Source organism: Dipteris shenzhenensis, chromosome 30 (genome assembly GCF_047967505.1).
Source record: "Dipteris shenzhenensis isolate YYH24624 ecotype China chromosome 30, Dip_SZ_1.0, whole genome shotgun sequence".
Classification (NCBI taxonomy): Eukaryota; Viridiplantae; Streptophyta; class Polypodiopsida; order Gleicheniales; family Dipteridaceae; genus Dipteris; species Dipteris shenzhenensis.
Window position 1 is genome coordinate 36,269,617 of NC_141625.1, and position 27,206 is coordinate 36,296,822.

The window sequence follows — 27,206 nt, forward strand, 5'->3', positions numbered from 1 at the left end:
GGCTGCTCATTGGACAAGTCTCCTGTTTTTTGGCCAGAAACTCTCACAATGGGAGTTTCCTGGAGCCATCTGCTCCAGGAAAGAGTTGGACGAATCGCTATCTTGATCGAATTTATCAGTCGGAGGGACGATCAAGAAATGATCAGTGTAGTGGAGGTCCGGGTGCATGGGGACAGTGAATGCGCTCTAAGACGCGTAGGTCAACAAGACTTCGGCACAGTGACGCCCTGCCGTTCAAACAATGGTGTGCCTCAGCTTCTTACTACGACGAATCCGTTATTCGATTGCAAGGTCCGTGTTTAACAACCGTGATCTCTTTGGGCTGCTGATGACGCTGCAGCCTTTCTGCAGCGGGTGTTCGAAGCCTGCTGCATGATGCGGTTCTTCCGTGTCACTGTTCTCTAACTCCATCAGTGCCGGTCCGGCTGCATGATTTGGTAATTGGTTCTCACGTTGCAGACGAGTTTGAATATCAATACATGGGGTTATAGGTGAACTAATTCGGCTTGGTGATTATGTGCAATGCAACAGATCCGATTAGAGCTGCTGCTACAGACTGCTAGCTCTCGCACCATTATGATCAAGTTGAGCTTCAAGCTGTTGAACCATTGGTCGATTTGTCGAGCTTGAAGCTGTTGCCACCATTGATGAGGAGCGAAAGTATATTAAGCAAGATGGGATCTCGGGTGGACGCTGCAGTACTGGTATTTCTGGCGGTGATTGGAAGCTCATCAGGAACTTTTGCCATAGAGTTCAGCTGGATGAGTGCTCCTTCTAGTTTCCTGAAGACCTTCGGGAACGCTTCGATTAGCAACCATGTCTCCCTCACTAACGACATAACCACAAGCAACGCACAGAGCGTCCATGTCAACACTGGCCAGCTTCTCTACCTCAATCCTGTCCGACTTCTCGACCCTTCTTCTAACGTCTCTGTCTCCTTCAGCACTTCCTTTACCTTCAAAATCACCACCGTACAGGGCTATGGATGCAGTGGGGATGGCCTCGCATTCATGATCATCCCCCACACTTTCTCAGATTCCACACTAGCCTTGTAATCTGGTCGTGACCTTGGTCTCATGCACGGCGATCCCCGACCGGATGCAAAGCGCCACTTCGTTGCTGTCGAGTTTGACACATACCAGAATCCCTCTCTGAACGATTCATCGTCCAGCCATGTTGGGATCGATATCAATACGGTGGTATCCTCAAACTCTACCGACACGGGAATCGATTTTGGTCTTCCCGATCTGGACCTGTATTCCAACTACACGTTCACTGCTTGGATTGATTACGAGAGCTCTTTGCAGCTGATCGAGCTCAGGATGGCTCGGCACACAACCTCTGCAGATCCAACTGAGCAAATCGCCAAGCCCGACTCTACAGTGGTCACGCTGCAGTACAGTGCTTAAATTTGCTGCGCAGATTGAGCTTCATTAGACTTTTGGGCTTCATATGACTCCCAAGAATTTCACCAGCGCAGCATTCATGAAGCTCAAGCATATCTCCAAGACTTCAACATATAATGTACATACATATAGTTAGTAGTTAGAATTTATCTACTATACTACTAATATGTATCCCAAATAATGTGAGTCTCCCTGCTCTAGAATCTCGAGGGCTTGGCATTAGTCTCGGAGTCTGTGCAATTGTCATCTTCAGCTTAAAATGGGATTTGTATGGAGTGTTATTTCATTTTGAAGCTTAAATTTTTTTCAAAGACTTCACGAAAAATTGCCTAGAGGTGTGCAGCAAATTTAAGCACTGCTTGCAGCCGCTTGCAGTGGGGTGGCCATCGCGTTCATACTACATTGGAAGAAATCACAGCGGCTCCAAAGGGAATTCATCTATTCAGATTGCATCCTCGTCGTTATAGCCACAGGGAGTTGAGCAGAGCAACTCGTGGCTTCAGCAAGGAGCTTCTTCTGGGCCGTGGCTCCTTTGGCTGTGTATATCGAGGTTCTTTCGGGTCAACAGCACTGGCAGTCAAGAGGCTGATGCAATTTACAGAGCATGGAGAAAAAGCGTTCCGCGCAGAAATCTCCATCATTAGCCGTGTTCGCCACAGGAATATTTTGCCGCTGCGTGGGTGGTGCTACGAGAAAGGGAAGGCGCTGTTGGTCTACGAGTATATGCACAATGGAAGCCTCGACAAACACCTCTTCGAACGCGGCCCAGAGATCAACATTCTAACCTGGAACGTGAGATACAACATCTTGGTAGGGATAGCGAGCGCTTTGGAGTACCTTCACGAGGGACCAGAATCGTGTGTTCTCCACAGGGACGTGAAGGCAGCAAACGTGCTGCTAGATGCGGAATTCAACGCTCGTTTGGGGGATTTGGGGCTGGCTCGGTTGATCAAGCACGATCAGAGTGCAAGCATGACAGCCGCAGGGACACCTGGGTACATGGCACCAGAGGTATCCGCCACTGGGAAGGCCACCGATCGAGCAGACGTGTATAGCTTTGGGGTGGTAGCCTTGGAAGTGGTGTGTGGGAGGAAAGTGCTGGCTTTCGAGCTCCAACCGCAGGAGTGGATGTTGCTACAGTGGGTATGGCTGCTACAAGAAAGCAACAAGCTGCTGGAAGGCATAGATCCGAGCCTGACAGGGACGGACGGTTGTGAAGAGGACGAGGTGAGGTGCGTTCTACATGCTGCCAACTCTGGAGCTTCACGTCTAAAGCTGGAAGATAACTTAAATAACTTCTAGTGCGCCTTTAACACAGTAGTAGGTTCAAAAGCTTCAACTCTGGAGCTTCATATCTAAAACTGCAAGATGATAACTTAAATAACTAAAATAGTAGTAGTAACTTAAGATGATAACTGCGCCCTCAACACAGTAGTAGCATGAGGACGAGTTAAAGAAGGGTTTCAACGTGGGATGTTAAAATGCCTTTGATTTCAACACCATAGATATAGATGTATGTGTGCGCGCTCTCACAAATGTATGTGCCAGCGGGTGCATGTGCACACAAAGAATGGGAGACATAATATGTATATAAAGTCCTATATCAAAACTATAGGCACCTAATTATATTTTCTAAGAATTTTCAGCTTTCTTAGTGCTCTAAAAAATCTTTTTGCCTCCTAAAATCCTCGATACTCTCTTTTTTTCTTGGACATGGAACTCCCCTTTCCCTGACACATGGTAAGTTTATAAGAAAATATATAAGATAGAAAAAAACTAAGAACACGAGTAACCTGACCCGTTCACAACGGGCTAGAGACCTGCTCGACTGGGTCTCAAAGTCGCGATCATAGATTGCTTTTAATAAAATTTAAGGTTTCATTTATAAATGTCAAACTTTGAGGAATTTTCAGAAAATTTGCAACCATAGATATAGATGTGTGTGTGTACACTCGCACACACAAAGAATGGGAGATAGAAATATGTATATAAACTCCATGGTATTCATATATGAAACTATAGGTACCTAATATTTTCTAAGAATTTCAAATTTCTATAGTGCTCCAAAAGAATTTTAAAAACTCTTTTTGCCTCCTAAAATCCTCTATACTCTTCTTTTCTTGGGACATGGAACTCCCCTTTCCCTGACACGTGGCAGGTTCAAAGTAAGAAAATATGTAAGATAGAAGAAAACTAAGAACATGCCCTAGAACTATTCAATGGATTTCAATCTATGCGACGAAGTGCTATCCTTCAAACATCCTCATCTAAGGAATGATGATTTTATTAGTGTGAGAATATTCCCTTGCATATCCATGTGGTATTGAGGCTACCCGACTTCTTGCATATTGTGAATATCATCCCCTCACAATCGGTGCTTTGCTAAATGTGTGTGGATTTGAGTCTCACTACTTGTGGCAACTTTGAGTTCACCTTCAATTCGATTTAGTGAGCATCCACCTCTGCTCTAGATTTCTGCCCACATCCCTTACTTCTCCTAGAGGCATGTCAACTGGAGCTATTGATTGTGGCAGCTTTCACCCTCAATTTGATTTAGCATGCGTCCTAACAGACAAAAGTGACCAATTGCTGCCACAATCATCATTTCCCATGAGGATCTATTGCCTTTTTTTTCCAACCCTCACCATTTACCTTCATCAGAGAAGGAGGGGTGCCTTGGAGTCCAACATCACAAATAAGGAACATAGAGATTTCCTCATTACCATAATTGCCTCTCAACCCCAGTCCATCCATATTTTATTCTCGCTTCTTCCATGGTTCTTGTCCGCCTATTGCCATCACTTTAGGAAATTCCCATTGTGCAAGCTCCACTACCTTAGAAACGTGCCTACATCACCTTTGTGGGCATTTTGGGCTAGCACTAATATATATTTTTTCACTTGTCTAATCTTTGTGAAAGACCTCGAAAGCAGTGAATGGTAGGCTTAAATGATATTCCTCCCTCCACTTTCCAACCTTTATAGTATCTATGTACTCATACTCTTACAAATATGTGCTCACTTGAAAATGCATTGTCTAGTTGGCCAAAACTCTTCACTCTTGTACATATCGCATTCGAGAGAAACAATCTATCAGACTCTCAAGTAATCCATCTAGATATTAAATGTTCGAAGCTATTTGAGGTCTCTGTTCTATAGTCCCCTTAATCCACCGCTTCACTCGTCATTGGAAATTACCTTTTCTTCCCCGCCGTGCTTTTAGTATATTATAATCTATATAATATATTATATTATAATACATATATCCTATATTATATATATTTTATTACATTCTCTCTCTCTCTCTCTCTATATATATATATATATATATATATCCCTCCTATTCATGTTCCCACGTGCTACATGTGTCGCGGGTAGCAACGTGTCCACTGCCATGCCACATGCGGGTCTGTGTGCCACAATGTGGCACATTGGCCGCACCACTACTGCATGCTACAGCAGTCTGCACAATACCCATTTCATGCCACATCATCCAATTGAAGCCTCCCATGATCGTCGCCTCCTGGTCCACAATCTACTTACGATGCCATAAAGAGCAAGCCATAAAGGCCCATAGTCTACTGCATTTGGCAAATGGGCATCACCTCTTGGTAGCTCCGCCTCATAGACTGCAGCTCCTTGTGCAACCAATATTGGCCACGTCATGAACTACTGTGCAGATCTCGTCCCTACTGGCAACTGCAGTGTGACTCTAGATTGCTTGTGTAGTGCAATGCCCTACGGGCCTTGCAATCGGAACCACATGCATTCTGCACCACACGTCGCCATCTGTTTGTCCATCTCTGCTCTATGCTTATGTGCCCCGTTGTCATGTGTCCTTGTCTCGCCTTCTTTTCTCTCCCTCCCTGAGCCTCCCTCTCTCCCCAAACCTCCCCTAAAGCTCTAGAAATCCTCTGTGCCAGGTTTGGTAGTAAGCATCTTAAGGAATATAAGAGATGCCCTAGAACTACTAAATGGTTTTCAATCTATGCAATGAAGTGCTATCCTTCAAACATCATCATCTTAGGAATGACAATTTTATTAGAGTGAGAATATCCCCTTGCATATCCATGTGGTATTGAGGCTGCCCGCCGACTTGCACATTGTGAAGCTCAGAGAATTCACTTCCAAAAAAATTTGTACCACATGCATTCAAAAGGAGGGGTATTTTAATCCCAGTTTTGGAAAAAATTTAACAGGATATAACATCAAAGTGCATGTGCTTGGGCGGGGTCTTGATCGAAGGCGCGGAGAGTAGCAGGGACTCGGCACGAAACAACCTACAGGATCTCCATAAGTTTTGGAGAGACCACCACGACCGTTGGACCTACAAAGATGAAACTATAAAGGAAATAATGGGTTGTGTCATGGACTGCAAGTACATAATCCATGAAGAGTATGACCTCATATTAGATTAAGAAGTGGAAGATGAGGTCCCGAGTGACTTGCCTAGTGGTGAGGAGGAAAGTACCTTGGACAGTAATGCAGAGCAGTAGACCTCCTCCACTATTTTGGCATTTTTGAAGAATATCTCTTTTGGAGATAGATTCTGCTTAACAATACTATTTTTTGCGATATTTTTTATATATGAGAACTCTTGTTTAACAATACTATTTTTTGTGACACTTTTTGTATATGAAAACCTTCTTTGATTCCACTTGTCTTAAGTAAATATTTGTCCTTTCATAATTGTCTTAAGTAATTAATTGTCTTTTCATAGTTTTATTAAATTGAATTTGAGTTTAAAGTAATAAATCATCTTTTAAGTAAATTGTCTTTCCGCTTCTTACCTACTCTTGTGCTTGTTTTTGTTTTCGTATTTGTGTTTGCATTTGTCCAATCCCCCCAAATTAGACATGGCATCACGTCGCACGTCCCCTCGTACGAGGAGACATCATGATCTGTATTCTCTAGAGGACTTTGATTCCCCTCAACCGACTCCTCACGGGCCTACCCCTGTAACTATCCTTGGGCCGACTCCTCTTAGGCCTAGCACTGCGACTACCCCTTAGAGAACTCCTTTGCTAGTAACCCATGTCTTCCTTGGGAGTCCCGACAAGTTTGTCGCACAGATGGCCGATACGGACATAGCGATACTCTTATCTCTGATGTCCCAGAGGAGCTCAGCTATTCCTACACCCTTCGGGAGTAGATCAGGGCCATCGATGGCTAGACCTACTCGACAGCTACCCCCTCTAGTCCCTTCAACCAAGGGATCATCACCTGGGCATACCCATCGTAAGGGAAGGAAGAGTAGGAAGGGTCAAGGCTATTGTCATGACTCGAGGGATGTCTAAATGAGTCAACGCACTCACATCCCTACTATAGATCTCCACTTGGTCATTAGACCCAATACCAGTCAAGTCCCTTGCCCTCTCCCACTCCCACTCCATTTGCTAGTCCTCGCTCCTTAAGCACTCGCAGTACCACCCCTCACTCTAGCTCTCCTACTGCCACTCCCACTCCCCCGCCCCCGCCGGTACACTGACACGATCAACCCCCCCATGCAAATACTTGCACCCACCGGTACACTAACACAATCAGCCCCCCATCTGTTGCCCATACTAGTAGTGCCCCTACAAATGCCCATTATCCTTCATGCCCCGAGTCACCCCATATCCTGTTAAGGATGGAGTAAATTATAGCTTGTTGCCTTGATGGAGCAAGGGCTTGTGCTCTCTCGCAATGGAAACTCTCTCTCACAAAAGAATAAACCTCACAAATCTCATGAGATGGAGAATGCCTCAAAGGGAGGGCTTGACACCTTGGCACAAGGGCTTGGAAGTACCATAGGCTTTGATACCACCATAAAGTGGGGAGTGAGAGAGAAAGAGAGAGAGGAGTAGTGCACATGATATATCTACCTGTACACTATGTTGTATTGAACATAAACATGAATATATACATGAGAACCCCTTAGGGTTATGGTTAGGGCTAATGCCCTATCTAGATGGTACAATTTACACCATCCTTAACAGGAACATACCCTAGACCCTACCCTTCTAATCCACATTAGAAAGCATTTCCAAGCCCTATGGTTTCCTACCTCACCACAACTAAGTTGAATGCTTCCATGATTATGGTTGACATAACAATAAGGAGAGACACTACCATATTGTCATTAGAAGAACTTGGTGATGATGGTCGAAACGTCCCTAGAGGGATTGCCATTGTTTTTTTTTTTTGCAACTGACTTTTGACCTAATGGATGACGATGAGTCAAAAAGTCCTAATGGATGATGGTGAGTCAGGCAAGGTTTTTACCAAGGACATGTTGCCATAGGGGCAATTTACACAAACAACCAGCACTCTATTCATCAAGGACCGAATTGGATGAGTAGTTAATGTTAGCCAACCAATAATCCTTGTATTTTTTGCGGGTGGAAGTATGCTCGTAGAGGCAGTGATGCATCACACTATAATCCTATGTCATGGAGGGGACAATCCAAGGGAAAATGAGAGACACTTATAAGGAAATTCCACATCAGTAGTAAAGAAGTGTCACATCAATGGTTCTCAAGGGTGTTTTTCCCTTGGTGCATGACATAACAATCTAAGGGAAAATGAAAGAGGGCTATGAAGAAATGTCACATCAATACTAGAGAAGTGTCACATCAATGCACCCTAAGGTCTAGACCATGGAGTGCTATTTTCCCATGGTCCCCTCTATGGGCCTTATGTCATGGAGGGGAAAAATAGGGGAAATAGCTATTTCCCTTATGCTATGCAAATGCAATGGGGAAATAGAGGAGACCATGGGAGATAGCACCCCATGCTCTAGACCTTATGGTGCTATTTTCGAGCACCATTGCTACCGATGTGACATTTCTTTATAGCCCTCTCTCCCTTTCCCTCGATCATCATTCATTCACCAAGGGAAAAATGTCCAAATATTCTTTTTAAAGGGAAAAACATCAAAAATAATAATCCTTATTTTACTCCATGGCATCAAACTCCTCTTTCCCCCATATTTTCCCTCTATTTCCCATGGTGCATTTTGCAAAACATACATGAATAGCTATTTCCTCTTGCTTTGCCTTCCATGACATAAGACATGTAGCCCTAATGGAATGCTTAGTTTGCAATTTTTAATGGGTCATCTTTCTAACCCTTGAAGATGGTGAAAGCCTTGGGAATGCCTTTTAGGGGTCTAATGATGGTTCTATTATAGACACATGGCACAACCTAAGGGATCCCTATGGCATAGGCATTGGGCATGGTGGGGTTTCATAATGATGGAGGTCCATTTGGAAGAGGATCCCACAAGAGGGAACTCGGGAGAGATATAGTTGGGGGCATTCTCTCCATAGTCCTCAACTCATTATTTCGAAGGAGGATCCCATGAGACCGGACTTGGGAGAGATATAGTTGGGCATTCTCTCCATGGTCTTCAACTTGTTATTTTGGAGGAGGGAGGGATGTAGTGCTGGTGAGCACCATGCATTGACCTCCCTCTCTCTTGATGGGTTCCTAGGTGGCATTCCTCCCCTTCTCTACTCTCATGATGGAACTTGCACTCTCTCTATAAGCTATCTCGACATGCTCCCTCCCTCTCTCTATTGGCACCGCATTGCCTCACACTAGACTGTGGCCTCTAAGTGGTGTGGGCATGCCAACACTCTGGCATAAGCTGTAAGGCATATGTTTGGTTCATTTGGTTAGTTATGCAACTAGCTACTCCACGTATCCCCCTTTCAGGAGAGCAAGCATCGACTTTGGTATCCCGAGTGTTGTCCTATTTTGATGGGGCATGCAGCCTAGGCAGATGTTTGGGTTTTCTCACACCCCCTTGAGCCACGTGTCATGAATCTAAGCCCTTGATCTGGTTTCATCTTATGCCCTTGATTTAGTTTGATGTTAAAGTTAAGCTTTTGATTAAAGCACTAAAAGCATATAGATGCTTTTCACAATAAAAAGACTATATAAACATTTCAAACCTATTCGATTTGAAGAGATGATCTACTTGATTTGCAAGTTTGGGTTGATTGGCATGTGGAGCTTTGGAGAGTCTTGCAAGGACCTTATGCTCGACTTAGTATAGTGATCAAACATCCATTTTCCCAACGTTGGTCCGAGAGGCACGTAACGCAGAGTGAGAATGTTACGTGCTCTACTTTGAACTTCCTCTAATGATAGTTGTCTTTTTGTGATGTCCAGAGTCTATTGAACGATCTCATCCTGCTCAAGGACACATGCAGATCCTCTCAGGGTCACATTGGCAACTTTTTTCGATATTGTCTCTCAGTGTTTGATCACGATTACGACTATTGACATTCAGGTAGTATACCAGTTTCTTATCCATTCAAGAGACTTATCCTCGATGCTAATATTCTAGGTGTTTATATTCTTGGCATTATCTCGGCACCCAAGGAAGGTCCCATTTCCTCAAATTATAACTCTTTGGGGAAGGAAGCGCGTCGCCTCCCTGCCCACACTGTGTGGTTATAATAATTATATATTATATATTATAATATAAATATTTTCAATTGCTGGTCCATTCAAAATTTCATGATTTTAATCTAAATTCTTACAACATTCTTCTCGTTTAATGCATGTTATTGATGCGAGGGAGCAAGGAAATCCAAGATAGATGCAAGATTGAAGGATGACCACCTTTATTCATATGGTTATAGTCCATGTGACAATATTGTAAAAACTACAACGAGGATCGATTATTGTATTGTCTTATTCATGTATTTGTTGGACTTCAGCTTCCAAAATATGGACATCACAAAATCAATAATAAATCACCACCCCTGACATTTGCAAGGAGGATCGGGTCCTAATGGACCATGTGTCGCATCTCATGTCCACTATTTTACTCATTCTCTTTTTTCCTTAAGTAACTGATAAAATACAAGGATTCATCTTCAATTTTGAGTTAGCGTGACTGTCGATCCGTTCAGCCTCATTTCTGAGAGTGAGACCCTAAATCATGTGGTTTACATGGTTGATAGCATTTTGTAATTCAGTCCTAAATGCAGACTTGTTTGTGTCGCCTTGATTGATTCATAAGTGCACTTCGTTTGCGACGTGCAAATGTCGATCTGGATTTCTGCTACATAGCACAATGGACTTAATATCTTGATTTTGTGTGTCATCTACAAAACTTTGACAAAGACTATGTGTCATTTGCTCAAAGCCAACCAACACTTTTGTAGTAGCTTCATTAACAAGGTGAATATATTCATTCATAAGGCCTACCCAAGATCAAAAAAGTAAACAAAAAGGAATCCACTGGGAATGGTGTGGAGGAAGACTTGAGGAGATAAAGGGAGAGAGAGAGAGAGAGAGAGAGAGAGAGAGAGAGAGAGAGAGAGAGAGAGAGAGAAGGGAGGGCGTGGGAGAAAAGGTGGAGATCCTGTGTAAGAAGACTTGAGGAGATAAAGAAGGGAAGAGAGAGAGAGAGAGAGAGAGAGAGAGAGAGAGAGAGAGAGAGAACTCAACCACTTTAAAGTGTGCATTGAAGTCTAATGAAGAAGAGCCAATAGGAAAAATGCACTTCCAAAAAATTCAAGAAATGCCTAATTTTTGCTTTCCCAAAATTGCATTGTTGTGCTAAGGCTACCAAGAGGGTAGGCCAAAAAGTGTTTGTCAAACCTAACTCGTAGTAGTTTGATTGTAATTTTCATATTAATCTTTGCTATTAAGGAGCATACACTCTTTCAAAACTTACACATTCCCTCATCGCTAGAATAGGGAGCATAGAAATGGAAAGTGTGGTCGAGCATAGGAAAAGGAGTTGCATATAAGATAAGCATGACTGTGAGAAGCTAGGGAGTTAGGGATAGGAGGCCTAAGCAGAACATTAACAAAAGAATCCCTCCTCATCACTTCACCGATAAGAATTACATGAGCCTCTATAGTCTCCTTGATAGGTCACCTATTAGGCTCTTATGGCAGAATTGTTGTATGGATATGCTAAATTAAAGACTACCATCCAATGAGGGGAGCATTTGAGAAGGGAATTAACGAAACTGTAGAGACACACGACTTGCACACAAAACAAATCATAAAGAAGAGGATTTCCACATCACTAAAGGTCTCAAACCTTTGAAAAAGCCATGCTAGCAAGTTATTTATTCCCCTCTTTAAATCCCCTCTCTTTCCAAAAGTCTTAAGGCCTGTTTCCTTCATTCCTTTCTTCAGGAGTTTAAGCTCTCACCTTTCATGATTTTTAGCTTCACCAACTTTAAAGAAAAGTACTGAAGCGCAAGATTCTGGAGACCAATATTGAGGAAAGCGAATTCAAAGCAAAACTAGAACGCAAGGTCATGAAAAAGGCATGACGACTTCAAACACAAATCCCAAGACGTCAAACAAATAACAGGGAAGTGGGAATCACATTTTTTTCTCTTTGTTATAAAGCTTTGTGCTTTATAATATTTGGGACATTTTCATTTTAAAAAAATATGAAAAATGAGAAGTCCAGATGGAGGTGAAATGATTAGAGAAAGTGAGGAAAGGGCTATAAGGGTAAGGCTATAGTTGAAGAAGAAATACATGAGCAAACTCATAAGAATACTATGGAAATGGAGAATATAGATTATGGGGATTATAGAATTTCATATTTGGGCTTCATCAAACTAGAAAATCAAGTACAAATTATAGAAAAATAATTAGGGTCTATTAATGATACATTGAAGACCCTAACTGAAGCCATATCCAAGATATCCGATTCTCAAGCAGTAACTCCCATGGCAAAATCATCGACTCCTCCAAGTCAAGTTTAGAGGTCTAGCTCTCGTGACTTAAGAAATTTTGAACATTCTTAAGGACTTAAAACCACCAATTTTCAATGAGGAAGAGAGACAATGAAACAAGGACATGATAAATGCATTCTTTAAAAAATCGCAAGACTTCCATCAACTCAAGAAAAACCCTCCTAAAAATCAAGTCGTGGAAGCGAGCCTTTCCCTTGGAAATAAGGCTTATAAATGGTCGATGAGGCTCAGAGAAAATGATAGAGTCCCTATGTATTGGGCTAAGTTTGAACAAGCTTTCTTAAAATAGTTTTTACCTGAAAATGAGCTAGAAAGGGCTTGGGAATCTTGGGACAATTGTAGCATGGGTAAGAACAATTTAGTTCAATACATAGTGACCATAGGGAGGCAATCCTTAAGTTGAAGGTAATCAATGAATTTCAAAAGATAAGGGGTTTCATGAGAGGTTTGAAAGACACCTATAAGGTTGAGGTGAGAAGAAATTCTCCCAAGACCTATAAGGAAACTATTAAATATGACCAACTATATGACGACACTATGGGAAAATCAAAAGCTAGAACTTCAAATCAACTAGTTTTGTTCCTAGGTTCAATAAATCTCCCAATCTTAAAAGGAATGGGAATTTCAAGAAGGAGGTTTCTCAGGCACCACCCAAGAAACCTGAAACACAAAGATATCCTCTTATGAAAAAGGATTATGAGAAGGCCAAGCAAGAAAATCTTTACTTAAGTGATTAGGCAAAGATCATGCTACTTGGAACTGCCCTAAAAAATCATTTTGTACTAGATACAGCATTATCAGTTTAAGATAATTCCATTTGGTTTAACTAATCCTCCAGTAACTTTTATGACACTCATGAATAGTGTCTTGAGGCCATATTTAAAAAAACTTGCTTTAGTATTCTTAGATGATATCCTCATTTATAGTAAAAGGAAGAAAAAGCATCTGGAACACTTTAGGAAAGTGTTCCAATTGCTTAGAATAATTATTTTTTTGCAAAAGAATTCAAGTGTGGATTCTTTGCAAAGGAACTGAAGTATGTGGGACGTATTATATCCCATGAAGGGGTTCGTATAGTTCTCAAGAAGGTAAGGGCCATATTGGAATGGCCACATCCTACAAACCTCTAAGAATTGTAGACATTCTTAGGTTTGTCTGGTTTTTATAGGAGATTCATCCAAGACTATGCTAAGATTGATGTAACCTATTCCAATGATGGACCATCTTAAAAGAAAGGGAAGTACCATCATATGGGAAGAATCTCAAAGGAATAGCTTTGAGAAGTTAAAAGTAGCTACAGCGTTTTCTTCTATCTTAAAGTTAGTGGATCCCTTAAACCATTTGTGGTTGAAACAAATTCCTGTGACTTTGCTATTGGGGCATACTTTTACAAAAGGGTCGACTAGTGGCTTTTCAAATGAAAAAGTTAGACCATGACCAACATAATTACTCGGCATAGGAACTATATGCAATAGTCCATGCTTTAAAGAAATGGAGGCACTATTTGTATGGTGCCAAATTTGAGATCATTTTTAATCAGGAAAGCATTAAATGGATTTGCAATTAGCCAAATCTTAAAGAAGAAAAGCTAAGGCTAAAATAACGCAAGAGTTTGATATCCAATTGACATATCGAAAGGGGAATTTGAACGTGGTCGCAGACTCCCTAAGCTAAATGCCAATTCTTACTGAATTGAGTTTTACTCAATTTCAAAATGATTTCCTTCAGCCCTTGAAAGGAGAATGTAAGTTTGATCCTTAATCTTTTGAAATATGGAAAGCAATAATGAGGAGGGCTCCAAATAATTGAGGGGAGTTCACAAAAGAGTCACATGGAAATGGTGACACACCACAAGTTGGTGATACAGGACTAAAGTGGACAAAGCATACTATTGATGCTATCAGCTCTACAAGGATAGAGTATTTGTCCCAGATAATAATGACATCAAGCACCAAATTCTTTTCGAGTGTCATGCTAGTCCAAGTGCCAGACACCCAAGAATGTAGAAGACGTATGCGCTTCTAAAGAGGCAACTCTTTTGCTCGGGGGGGTCACTGTATAGAAACCCTCTATACCACATGCATTCAAGGCCTATTTCTAAAATCCCTTATCTATAAATTTTTCAGTAATAAAATGTACCCCTTTTCTATACAAATCTGTAAATTTTTTCCAAAACTATTTTAAATAGTCCCTTATGTATATTTATTTCTGTAAATTTTAGAAATAAAAAATATCCTTCTGTTGAACTCACGTGATAGGGTTACATATGATGAGTGACCCCCCCGAGTTCTTTTGGCCTCACTACAAGGCATAGGCCATTTTTCGACGAAAATACCGACGCTTTTTACATTTAAAAAATTTTTTTTTCACAGGCGCAAACGTCGCTATAAGTGTCGCTAAAAGCATCGAAAAAGGACCGTCGCTATAAAGCATCGCTATATAGTGACACTGGTAATCGTCACTATATAGCGACGATGCAAACGTCGCTACATAGCGACACTGTTAATCGTCGCTATATAGCGACACTGGTAAACGTCGCTACATAGCGATGATTAACAGAAGTTAAAAAAAAGGGTTAGTGGGGCTAAACAGGGCTTCCTTTTGGCCCTGTTTAGCCCCACTAATCCTTTTTTTTTTGTAATTACAAAAGAAAGTTTTTTATAATAAAATTTCCCTTGCCTGCAGGGTGATACAAAATTTCCCTTGTTGCCTGCAGGGTGATACAAAATTGTTCTTGTGAAATGATGAGTAACAAAAGCATATACATGTCGGACATACACAACAGTGTTTGTAACAAAATTACCCTTTCAAAAGGGCGATACAAAATTGCTCAAACGAGCGGATATACAAAATGCTACTACCACTACTACTCATCCGAATCCGAATCATCCTCGTCTTGTTGGCCTGTTCCTTGGTCCTCGACACCTGTGTCTTCTCCCTCGTCCTCGCCACCTGCGTTTGATCCTTGGCCCTGTTGATCGCTCGCCTCCGATGATGTGACGCTTGAGCTTTGACCTTAAGAGTGAACCATATAAATCAAAAATTAGATTGGAACTTAAATTAAAAAGTGAGATTACAAGTAGAAGTAAACTTATACCGTGCGAGCAGCCACCTCAGCCCAATCGACCGTCGCTCCCATTGCCTCTTGCTCAATGAACCACGGCTTTGTTCCTATCCGAAATGCACGTCGCGTCTCTGCATCTGTAGGAAGATGACCCATCGCAGCTTGCTGCCCAGGTGATGATCCCTTGGTTGAAGGGACTAGAGGGGGTAGCTGTCGAGTAGGTCTAGCCATCGATGGCCCTGATCTACTCCCGAAGGGTGTAGGAATAGCTGAGCTCCTCTAGGACATCAGAGAGAAGAGTATCACTATGTCCGCATTGGTCATCTGTGCGACAAACTTCTCGGGACTCCCAAGGAAGACATGGGTTACTAGCAAAGGAGTTCCCTGAGGGGTAGTCGCAGTGCTAGGCCTGAGAGGAGTCGGCCCAGGGATAGTTGCAGGGGTAGGCCCCTAAGGAGTCGGTTGAGGGGAATCAAAGTCCTCTAGAGAATACAGATCATGATGTCTCCTCGTACGAGGGGACATGTGACGTGATGCCATGTCTAATTTGGGGGGATTGGACTTGAACGCAAACACAAATACGAAAACAAAAACAAGCACAAGAGTGGGTAAGAAGCGGAAAGACAATTTACTTAAAAGATGATTTATTACTTCAAACTCAAATTCAATTTAATAAAACTATGAAAAGACAATTAATTACTTAAGACAATTATGAAAGGACAATTATTTATTTAAGACAAGTGGAATCAAAGAAGGTTTTCATATACAAAAAGTGTCACAAAAAATAGTATTGTTAAACAAGAGTTCTCATATAAAAAAAATATCGCAAAAAATAGTATTGTTAAGTAGAATCTATCTCCAAAAGAGATTCTTCAAAAATGCCAAAACAGTGGAGGAGGTCTACTGCTCTGCATTACTGTCCAAGGTACTTTCCTCCTCACCACTAGGCAAGTCACTCGGGACCTCATCTTCCACTTCTTCTAATATGAGGTCATACTCTTCATGGATTATGTACTTGCAGTCCATGACACAACCCATTATTTCCTTTATAGTTTCATCTTTGTAGGTCCAGCGGTCGTGGTGGCCTCTCCAAAACTTATGGAGATCCTATAGGTTGTTTCGTGCTGAGTCCCTGCTACTCTACGCGCCTTCGGTCAAGACCCCGCCCAAGCACTCAGGGGGGTCACTATGTGTAAACCCTCTATATCACGTGCGTTCAAGGCCTATTTCTAAAATCCCTTATCTATAAAATTTTCATTAATAAAATGTACCCTTTTTCTATACAAATCTGTAAATTTTTTCCAAAACTCTTTTGAATAGTCCCTTATGTATATTTATTTATGTAAATTTCAAAAATAAAAAATATCCTTCTGTTGAACTCACGTGATAGGGTTACATATGCTGAGTGAACCCCCCGAGCCCAAGCACATGCACTTTGATGTTATATCCTGTTAAATTTTTTCCAAAACTGGGATTAAAATACCCCTCCTTTTGAATGCATGTGGTACAAATTTTTTTGGAAGTGAATTCTTCGAGCTTCACAATGTGCAAGTCAGGCAGCCTCAATACCACATGGATATGCAAGGGGATATTCTCACACTAATAAAATCGTCATTCCTAAGATGATGATGTTTGAAGGATAGCACTTCATTGCATAGATTGAAAACCATTTAGTAGTTCTAGGGAATCTCTTATATTCCTTAAGGTGCTTAATACCAAACCTGGCACAGAGGATTTCTAAAGCTTTAGGGGAGGTTTGGGGAGAGAGGGAGGCTCAGGGAGGGAGAGAAGAGAAGGCGAGACAAGGACACATGACAACGGGGCACATAAGCATAGAGCAGAGCTGGACAAACAGATGGCGACGTGTGGTGCAGAATGCATGTGGTTCTGATTGCAAGGCCCGCAGGGCATTGCGTGAATAGACTACACAAGCAATCTAGAGTCACACTGCAGTTGCCAGCAGGGACGAGATCTGCACAGCAGTTCATGACAAGGCCAATATTGGTTGCACAAGGAGCTACAGTCTATGAGGCGGAGCTACCAAGAGGTGATGCCCATTTGCCAAATGCAGTAGACTATGGGCCTTTATGGCTTGCTCTTTATGGCATCGTAAGCAGATTGTGGACCAGGAGGCGACGATCGTGGGAGGCTTCAATTGGATGATATGGCATGAAACGGGTATTGTGCAGACTGCTGTAGCATGCAGTAGTGGCACGGCCAATGTGCCACATTGTGGCACACAGACCCGCATGTGGCATGGCGGTGGACACGTTGCTACCCGCGACACATGTAGCACGTGGGAACATGAATAGGAGGGATATATATATATAGAGAGAGAGAGAGAGAGAGAGAGAGAGAGAGAGAGAGAGAAATATAGAGAGAGGGAGAAGTAGAGAGAGAGGGGGGAGAGAGAGAGAGAGAGAGAGAGAGAGAGAGAGAGAACAAAAAGATTGAGCGAGAGAAAGTGAGCGTGCAAGCGAGAGAGAGAGAGAGAGAGAGAGAGAGAGAGAGAACAAAAAGACTGAGTGAGAGAAAGTGAGCGTGGGAGTGAGAGAGAGAGAGAGAGAGGAGAGGACAAAGAGATAGAGAGAGAGAGAGAGAGAGAGAGAGAGGAGAAAGAGAGAGAGAGAAGCAAGAGAGAGGGAGGGAGAGAGAGAGGAGAGAGAAATAGAGAGAGAGAGAGAGAGAATGTAATAGAATATATATAATATAGGATATATGTATTATAATATAATATATTATATAGATTATAATATACTAAAAGCACGATGGGGAAGAAAAGGTCATTTCCAATGACGAGTGAAGCGGTGGATTAAGGGGACTGTAGAACAGAGACCTCAAATAGCTTCGAACATTTGATATCTAGATGGATTACTTGAGAGTCTGATAGATTGTTTCTCTCGAATGCGATATGTACAAGAGTGAAGAGTTTTGGTCAACTAGACAATGCATTTTCAAGTGAGCACATATTTGTAAGAGTATGAGTACATAGATACTATAAAGGTTGGAAAGTGGAGGGAGGAATATCATTTAAGCCTACCATTCACTGCTTTCAAGGTCTTTCACAAAGATTAGACAAGTGAAAAAATATATATTAGTGCTAGCCCAAAATGCCCACAAAGGTGATGTAGGCACGTTTCTAAGGTAGTGGAGCTTGCACGATGGGAATCTCCTAAAGTGATGGCGATAGGCGGACAAGAACCATGGAAGAATCGAGAATAAAATATGGATGGACTAGGGTTGAGAGGCAATTATGGTAATGAGGAAATCTCTATATTCCTTATTTGTGAGGTTGGACTCCAAGGCACCCCTCCTTTGATGAAGGTAAATGGTGAGGGTTGGAAAAAAAAGGCAATAGATCCTCATGGGAAATGATGATTGTGGCAGCAATTGTCACTTTTGTCTTTTAGGATGCATGCTAAATCAAATTGAGGGTGAAAGCTGCCACAATCAACAGCTCCAGTTGACATGCCTCTAGGAGAAGTAAGGGATGTGGGCAGAAATCTAGAGCAGAGGCGGATGCTCACTAAATCGAATTGAAGGTGAACTCAAAGTTGCCACAAGTAGTGAGACTCAAATCCACACACCTTTACCAAAGCAGCGATTGTGAGGGGATGATATTCACAATATGCAAGAAGTCGGGTAGCCTCAATACGACATGGATATGCAAGGGAATATTCTCACACTAATAAAATCATCATTCCTTAGATGAGGATGTTTGAAGGATAGCACTTCATCGCATAGATTGAAATCCATTCAATAGTTCTAGGGCATGTTCTTAGTTTTCTTCTATCTTACATATTTTCTTAATTACTTTGAACCTGCCACGTGTCAAGCAAAAGGGGAGTTCCATGTCCCAAGAAAAGAAGAGTATAGAGGATTTTAGGAGGCAAAAAGAGTTTTTAAAATTCTTTTGGAGCACTATAGAAATTTGAAATTCTTAGAAAATATTAGGTACCTATAGTTTCATATATGAATACCATGGAGTTTATATACATATTTCTATCTCCCATTCTTTGTGTGTGCGAGTGTACACACACACATCTATATCTATGGTTGTAAATTTTTTGAAAATTCCTCAAAGTTTGACATTTATAAATGAAACCTTAAATTTTATTAAAAGCAATCTATGATCGTGACTTTGAGACCCAGCCGAGCGGGTCTCTAGCCCGTTGTGAACGGGTCAGGTTACTCGTGTTCTTAGTTTTCTTCTATCTTACATATTTTCTTATAAACTTACCATGTGTCAGGGAAAGGGGAGTTCCATGTCTAAGAAAAAAAGAGAGTATCAAGGATTTTAGGAGGCAAAAAGATTTTTTAGAGCACTAAGAAAGCTGAAAATTCTTAGAAAATATAATTAGGTGCCTATAGTTTTGATATAGGACTTTATATACATATTATGTCTCCCATTCTTTGTGTGCACATGCACCCGCTGGCACATACATTTGTGAGAGCGCGCAAACACACATACATCTATATCTATGGTGTTGAAATCAAAGGCATTTTAACATCCCACGTCGAAACCCTTCTTTAACTCGTCCTCATGCTACTACTGTGTTGTTATTTAAGTTATCATCTTGCAGCTTTAGATATGAAGCTCCAGAGTTGAAGCTTTTGAACCTACTACTGTGTTAAAGGCGCACTAGAAGTTATTTAAGTTATCTTCCAGCTTTAGACGTGAAGCTCCAGAGTTGGCAGCAGAAGTTGAAGACGATGCAAATGGCGAAGACCCAGAAGCAGCAGGTGGAGAACTCGAAGAAATGGCAGAAGATGCCATCGTTCCGCTCGACGACCCATCCTCCTCGTTCATAGCCATAGCCACCACCTGATGGGGAGCTCCGGCCGACTGCAGCTCCAATTGCACTGGCCTCGACTTGGGTACCTCCACTATCTGCACATCCCTCAACCACTGATGCACTTGCCTCATGCTCGGTCGAGCTTCCGAAATCGGATGGCAGCACCAGAGTGCAGCATGTAGAACGCACCTCACCTCGTCCTCTTCACAACCGTCCGTCCCTGTCAGCCTCGGATCTATGCCTTCCAGCAGCTTGTTGCTTTCTTGCAGCAGCCATACCCACTGTAGCAACATCCACTCCTGCGGTTGGCGCTCGAAAGCCAGCACTTTCCTCCCACACACCACTTCCAAGGCTACCACTCCAAAGCTATACACGTCTGCTCGATCGGTGGCCTTCCCAGTGGCGGATACCTCTGGTGCCATGTACCCAGGTGTCCCTGCGGCTGTCATGCTTGCACTCTGATCGTGCTTGATCAACCGAGCCAGCCCAAAATCCCCCAAACGAGCGTTGAATTCCGCATCTAGCAGCACGTTTGCTGCCTTCACGTCCCTGTGGAGAACACACGATTCTGGTCCCTCGTGAAGGTACTCCAAAGCGCTCGCTATCCCTACCAAGATGTTGTATCTCACGTTCCAGGTTAGAATGTTGATCTCTGGGCCGCGTTCGAAGAGGTGTTTGTCGAGGCTTCCATTGGGCATATACTCGTAGACCAACAGCGCCTTCCCTCTCTCGTAGCACCACCCACGCAGCGGCAAAAGATTCCTGTGGCGAATACGGCTAATGATGGAGATTTCTGCGCGGAACGCTTCTTCTCCATGCTCTGTAAATTGCATCAGCCTCTTGACTGCCAGTGCTGTTGACCCGAAGGAACCTCGATATACACAGCCAAAGGAGCCACGGCCCAGAAGAAGCTCCTCGCTGAAGCCACGAGTTGCTCTGCTCAACTCCCTGTGGCTATAACGACGAGGACCGATATCGATGCAATCTAAATAGATGAATTCCCTTTGGAGCCGCTGTGATTTCTTCCAATGTAGTATGAACGCGATGGCCACCCCACTGCAAGCGCCTGCAAGGATGGTTGTGACGAGAGCTGCAATTAGGATGGCCTTTCGTTTACAAGATCTGCAACGAAGAGAAGCAATACTCGCCGCATTGAAAGCAGCGGGTGCTAGAAATTCATTGGGAACTCGCGAAGAAGACGGGCCGCTGTGTTGTTCATTGGGAGCTGGCGAAGGAGACGGGGTGATGTCTGGGCCACCTGTAGAAAAATTCCAAGCGTAGAGTGTATTCCCTTCAAATGACGAGCCAGTGCTTGCAGAAAATCCAAGTACATATTCTCCAGAAACACTGTCGAGAGGTCATACTGCAGCGTGACCACTGTAGAGTCGGGCTTGGCGATTTGCTCAGTTGGATCTGCAGAGGTTGTGTGCCGAGCCATCCTGACCTCGATCAGCTGCAAAGAGCTCTCGTAATCAATCCAAGCAGTGAAGGTGTAGTTGGAATACAGGTCCAGATCGGGAAGACCAAAATCGATTCCCGTGTCGGTAGAGTTTGAGGATACCACCGTATTGATATCGATCCCAACATGGCTGGACGATGAATCGTTCAGAGAGAGATTCTGGTATGTGTCAAACTCGACAGCAAAGAAGTGGCGCTTTGCATCGGGTCGGAGATCGCCGTGCATGAGACCAAGGTCACGACCAGATTGTAAGGCTAGTGTGGAATCTGAGAAAGTTTGGGGGATGATCATGAATGCGAGGCCATCCCCACTGTATCCATAGCCCTGTACCGTGGTGATTTTGAAGGTAAAGGAAGTGCTGAAGGAGACAGAGACGTTAGAAGAAGGGTCGAGGAGTCGGACAGGATTGAGGTAGAGAAGCTGGCCAGTGTTGACATGGACGCTCTGTGCGTTGCTTGTGGTTATGTCGTTAGTGAGGGAGACATGGTTGCTAATCGAAGCGTTCCCGAAGGTCTTCAGGAAACTAGAAGGAGCACTCATCCAGCTGAACTCTATGGCAAAAGTTCGTGATGAGCTTCCAATCACCGCCAGAAATACCAGTACTGCAGCGTCCACCCGAGATCCCATCTTGCTTAATATACTTTCGCTCCTCATCAATGGTGGCAACAGCTTCAAGCTCGACAAATCGACCAATGGTTCAACAGCTTGAAGCTCAACTCGATCATAATGGTGCGAGAGCTAGCAGTCTGTAGCAGAAGCTCTAATCGGATCTGTTGCATTGCACATAATCACCAAGCCGAATTAGTTCACCTATAACCCCATGTATTGATATTCAAACTCGTCTGCAACGTGAGAACCAATTACCAAATCATGCAGCCGGACCGGCACTGATGGAGTTAGAGAACAGTGACACGGAAGAACCGCATCATGCAGCAGGCTTCGAACACCCGCTGCAGAAAGGCTGCAGCGTCATCAGCAGCCCATAGCGATCGCGGTTGTTAAACACGGACCTTGCAATCGAATAACGGATTCGTCATAGAGTAGTTTCTTTCTTATTAGTAAGAAGCGGAGGAACACCATTGTTTGAACGGCAGGGCGTCACTGTCCCGAAGTCAAGGTCTTGTTGACCTACGCGTCGTAGAGCGCATTAACTGTCCCCATGCACCGGGACCTCCGACTGATGGCTCCAGGAAACTCCCATTGTGAGAGTTTCTGGCCAAAAAACAGGAGACTTGTCCAATGAGCAGCCAGTCTCTCCGTATGAAAACAACATTGTCGGTCTGTGAGCATCACTTTGTGGAGATTTCTGTCCAGTCATGGGGACCAGTGATCTTGAGCCACCATCCGGTGCAAGTCACTTGCATGGGGATCGGCTTTAAGCCTTAAGAGTGTTTAGAGATTTTAGAGTCCCATGCCAGCCCATGGTGCATTGAATGCATTTGGATCGTGGGTGTGGGAGGCCAATCTTGCCCGTCCATGTTCCATGGAAGATTGGTCGTCCATGTTCTATGGGCCATGCCCATGGTGCGCTAATTTTTGCCCACCCTAAGAGGCCATCCCCGTGACACTCTACAAAGGCAAAAATGCTCAACTATGCCACTGCCCAACTTATTTTTACATTAAATCTTTGAAAAATTTCTACCTGGCCTTAGCGTTCCATCGCCCCATTGGAGACGGATAAAAACTCTCTCCACTTGGACATTACACTTTTGAGAGAAAAATTGGTGGCTTCATTGGTGACTAGACTCGCTGCATGGTCCCCATTTTTGAAAACTATGTTGACATCAAGCTACAATGAAGGATGGGTACGAAGACTTTGGGTATGCCCATGTACACTTGGGAAGGCATCATATTTGTTGGGCTGCCCCGTCATGGGAAAGGCCTCTAAAGCACATTTGGAGGGGTACACTAGATTTTAGGCATTCTCTTGTGTCTCATGTAGAGCAAATTCCTAAATAGTAATGGCTGACTGACTCGGAAGGTTGTAGGATGCCTTAGGTGGGCCTTTATGTCATACATTTAATAAAGGTGGCTCGGAGTCCTCTTCTAACACCTCTCCCATTCTTTATTAGAAAGGAAGTCTTCTTTTCTAACTAGACATACATTCAATAAAAACCACCTAAATCATCCTTTTATTCAAAAAGGCATCTCCTTGACCCAAGGGGGATTCACTAGTAGTAATAAGGAGATGTCACCTGCAGGCAATAAATATATGAGAATTCCCCTTATCTACCCCCTCTTTACGAGACCTTACCTTATAAAATGTACCTTCCTTCCCTTATATAACCCCCCTCCCTTACACTCACATGGTACCATACGATAAACCCTATTGGACCCCCCAGGGCTTGACCTAGGGACACTCATGCCCTACTATTCAACAAATTCAACAATGGTATGCCTCTACTTCTTACTCATAATAAAGAAACTCTCTCTTAGGCCACCTTCCTTTTCCTCATCAATATTTTACTCTTCATCAATACCCATTCACCCTACTACCCTAGCTCCTACTCTAAAAAAGAATCAATAATTCGAGTAATTGATTTTGTGGGTACTTTTCAGCTTTGCATTTTGTTGCCTACATGACCCATTTGCTCTTTTTCCTTGTGTATTCATGAGCGTATTCCTTTGCAACCTCTTCCTTTGCTTAATCGAGATCACTCTATATATACTTTTAAACCAATGACCATCTTTTTTATTATTGTTCTCTTCTCCAACCAGTCTTTGCCTTCTTTGACAATCTACTTTTATGTGGTGATTCATGAATACAAAAATAAAAAAGTACATGGTGATTAGTTTGGTTGAGTTCACACATTGGGAAAAAGAATGACAATGAACACGCCTGTGATCTTCATTTTCATATCTTTTAACTCAATGTACTTAATCATGGGATTCTTCAGATGCACCTTCTTTCTTCTCTTATTCCTAATTTTAAGCTACTTTTATTTTGAAATGAGTAACCATCGTGTTTTTAATTCTTATCTTGTTCTCCAATCCATGTCCATCTCCATTTCAATTATTGTCGTCATGATATACATATTCTTCTTCACCAAACTACTTTTACATCCATGGTGTTGACTATTATTGTTGAGATTAATACATCTAGGTGGCTAGAGGGGTAGAAGTCTACATTAGCTTGATTGGTTTGTGTAGAGTATGGATAGGGACTTGGTCTTATGTAATGGCCCCCGAGCCCCTTGTATGGTGTGGATCATTCCTAGCCTTCTGTGTTATTAAGGTTGGTAGTTAATACTATTCTTGTGTCGGCTCCTATCTTGAGTGATCTTCCATCTCTCCTCTTCCTTGTGAGCTTCTCCTTGTGCACTCTAATTTGCAACCTAGTATCAGAGCATTTGGGTTGCTCTTCTCCCTCTTCATTTCCTTCTTGCCATTTGCAACTTCGGCATCCCTCAACCTTATGAAGCTTCTCCACCATTTGTTGCACCTATTTCAGCAAAAATCATGTATGTGGGAGGGGTTGTTGCTATTACATTGTTACGGCTTGCTCACGGGTTTCTCTAGGAGTTGATTGCAAGTTTTTCACAATGACTTCATACTAGCTTTTTATGCTAAGTCTTTAATCAACTGAGTTTTATAAGTGTATCCTAAGCAGGAGTGACCTTGTACTAGTAGCAACAAGCAATGTGAAGAAGTCATGCTTGAGGTTCTTAGAGGTATTCTACGTGAAGGACCTATCTCTTCTGTCTTATTATTCCAAAAAATCTTATGCTGCTGTGTTTTTTACAATTGGGAGTGTAGCACGTATATGTTTGGTTGCACACGCTATATAAAGCTTTGCCTCCATCTATGCTCTTTTGGTTGTCTGTATTTCATCTACTGGATTGTCGTAATTTGTTAGGCTTTTCATATTTCACCTATCTTGTCTGACTTCCATTTGGAGATTCATACCTAACATCTCTGCTTCTTCTACTAGTTCATAGAGCTCCTTATCTTCTTGGTCAACACCTATCAAGAAGGTTTTAAAGGCCGGTCTCCTAGAATCTAGTGCTCCTTGTGCATATTTTGGCAAGTTCAACTAGTTCTATTTGTTGAGGTATGATCCATAAGCAAAGGTTCGTGCTGTTCAAATGGCTGACTTATCACCAACTTCCAAGAAGTAATGAGATTTAGTTGTAGTGTCCCTAATCTCTTGCAACAAGATGTTTTTCCCAAAAGAGTCTCCTTTGTTTCGTGTTGCTCCACACATTTCTTGTTAGTGGGCTTCTAAAGAATATGTTCTTTCTCTGTCGCCAGCTCTATTGCACCATCTAAGAATTCATTTTTATTGGCTACTATGGTTTCTTTGGGTTGTAGTACCTTTGTAAGTGCTGTTAGCTAAAGGATGTACCTATGAAATATCCTAACAAGGTTCTAGTTATTGCTCTACTCGTTTTGAACTAGAACCTTATTAGGAAATTCCCCATGTATCCATCTTCGGCCATGACACTCTACGAAGGCACATATGCTCAAATATGCCACTGCCCTGCCTATTTCCACATCAAACCTTTGAAAATTTTTTGCTAGGCCTTAGCATTCCATCGCCCCATTGGAGACAGAGAAAATCTCTCTCCACTTGGGCATAACAATTGTGAGAGCAAACTTGGTGGCTTCATTTGGTAACTACTAGATGCACTGCATGGGCCCCATTTTTGAAAACTATTTTGACATCAAGCTACAATAAAGGATGGGGATGAACGCTTAGGTATGCCCTTGTGTGCTTGGGAAGGCATCATATTTGCTAGGCTGGCCAATCATGGGAAAGGCCTCTAAAGCACACTCATATGGGTACACTAGATTTCACACGTTCTCTTGTGTCCCATGTAGAGAAATTTTTTGAATAGTAATGGCTGACTGGGTGGGTTGTAGGATGCCTTAGGTGGGCCTTTATGTCATACATTTAATAAAGATGGCTCGGAGTCTCTCATTGATACTAAGATGGCCCTTTCATGCATGGCTCCACCTTTTAGAAAATGTAGGATCTCTTAGTTGTGCCTTTATGTTATACATGTAATAAAAGGCCAACCTAAAAGATTCTTGAATTCGAAAGCTAGTCTCCTCTTCTAATACCTCGCGCATTCTTTAATTCCAAAGGTAGTCTCCTTTTCTAACTAGAAATACATTCAATCAAGGCCCTCGTAAAACATTCTTTCATTTGAAAAGGTATCTCCCTAGGGATACTCATGCCCTACTATTCAACAAATTCAACAATGGTATGCCTCTATTTCTTCCTCATAAAATAAAGTAACTCTCTCTTAGGCCACCTTCCTTTTCCTCATCAACCTTTTACTCTTCATCAACACCCATTCACCCTACTACTCTCACTCCTACTCTAAAAAAGAATCAATTCGAGTAATCGATTTGGTGGGTGCTTTTCAGGTTTGCATTTTGTTGCCTACATTATCCAGTTGCTCTTTTTCCTTCTGTATTCATGAGCCTATTCCTTTGCAACCTCTTCCTTTGATTAATCAAGATCACTCTATATATACTTTTAAACCAATCACAAACTTTTTTATTATTGTTCTCTTCTCCAATGAGTCTTTGCCTTCTTGGACAATCTACTTTTATGTGGTGATTTGTGAAGACAAAAATAAAAAAGAAGATGGTGATTAGTTTGGTAAAGTTCACACATAGGGAAAAAGAATGACAATGAACATGCCCGTGATCTTCATTTTTGTATCTTTTAACTTGTACTTAATCATGGGATTCTTCAGAGGCACCTTCGTTCTTCTCTTATTCCTAGTTTTAAGCTACTTTTATTTTG

The 27,206-nt window shown here is 42.4% G+C and overlaps 2 protein-coding genes and 1 pseudogene across 2 annotated transcripts; 2 read left to right on the forward strand and 1 right to left on the reverse strand.

The window, feature by feature from the left end:
• The first annotated feature begins 674 nt into the window (after positions 1-674).
• Positions 675-1,055, forward strand: LOC147882046 (lectin-like protein LEC). Its single transcript, XM_087401506.1, has one exon. The coding sequence runs from the start codon at positions 675-677 to the stop codon at positions 1,053-1,055; it is 381 nt and encodes a 126-aa protein (XP_087257632.1).
• A 21-nt stretch (positions 1,056-1,076) lies between these two features.
• On the forward strand, positions 1,077-2,708 carry LOC147882047 (L-type lectin-domain containing receptor kinase S.4-like). The gene is made up of 2 exons (XM_087401507.1): positions 1,077-1,396; positions 1,772-2,708. The coding sequence occupies exons 1-2, from the start codon at positions 1,077-1,079 to the stop codon at positions 2,706-2,708; spliced, it is 1,257 nt and encodes a 418-aa protein (XP_087257633.1).
• A 17,127-nt stretch (positions 2,709-19,835) lies between these two features.
• LOC147882048 (L-type lectin-domain containing receptor kinase S.4-like) lies at positions 19,836-22,075 on the reverse strand (annotated as a pseudogene).
• Between the last annotated feature and the right edge of the window lie 5,131 nt (positions 22,076-27,206).

Excerpts from the sequence above, each read along its gene's own strand:
- LOC147882046 (XM_087401506.1), top strand. The coding sequence starts at position 675 with ATGGGATCTCGGGTGGACGCTGCAGTACTGGTATTTCTGGCGGTGATT.
- LOC147882047 (XM_087401507.1), top strand. The coding sequence starts at position 1,077 with ATGCACGGCGATCCCCGACCGGATGCAAAGCGCCACTTCGTTGCTGTC. Across the intron at positions 1,397-1,771 it reads TCTACAGTGGTCACGCTGCA|CCGCTTGCAGTGGGGTGGCC; the intron begins GTACAGTGCTTA and ends CACTGCTTGCAG.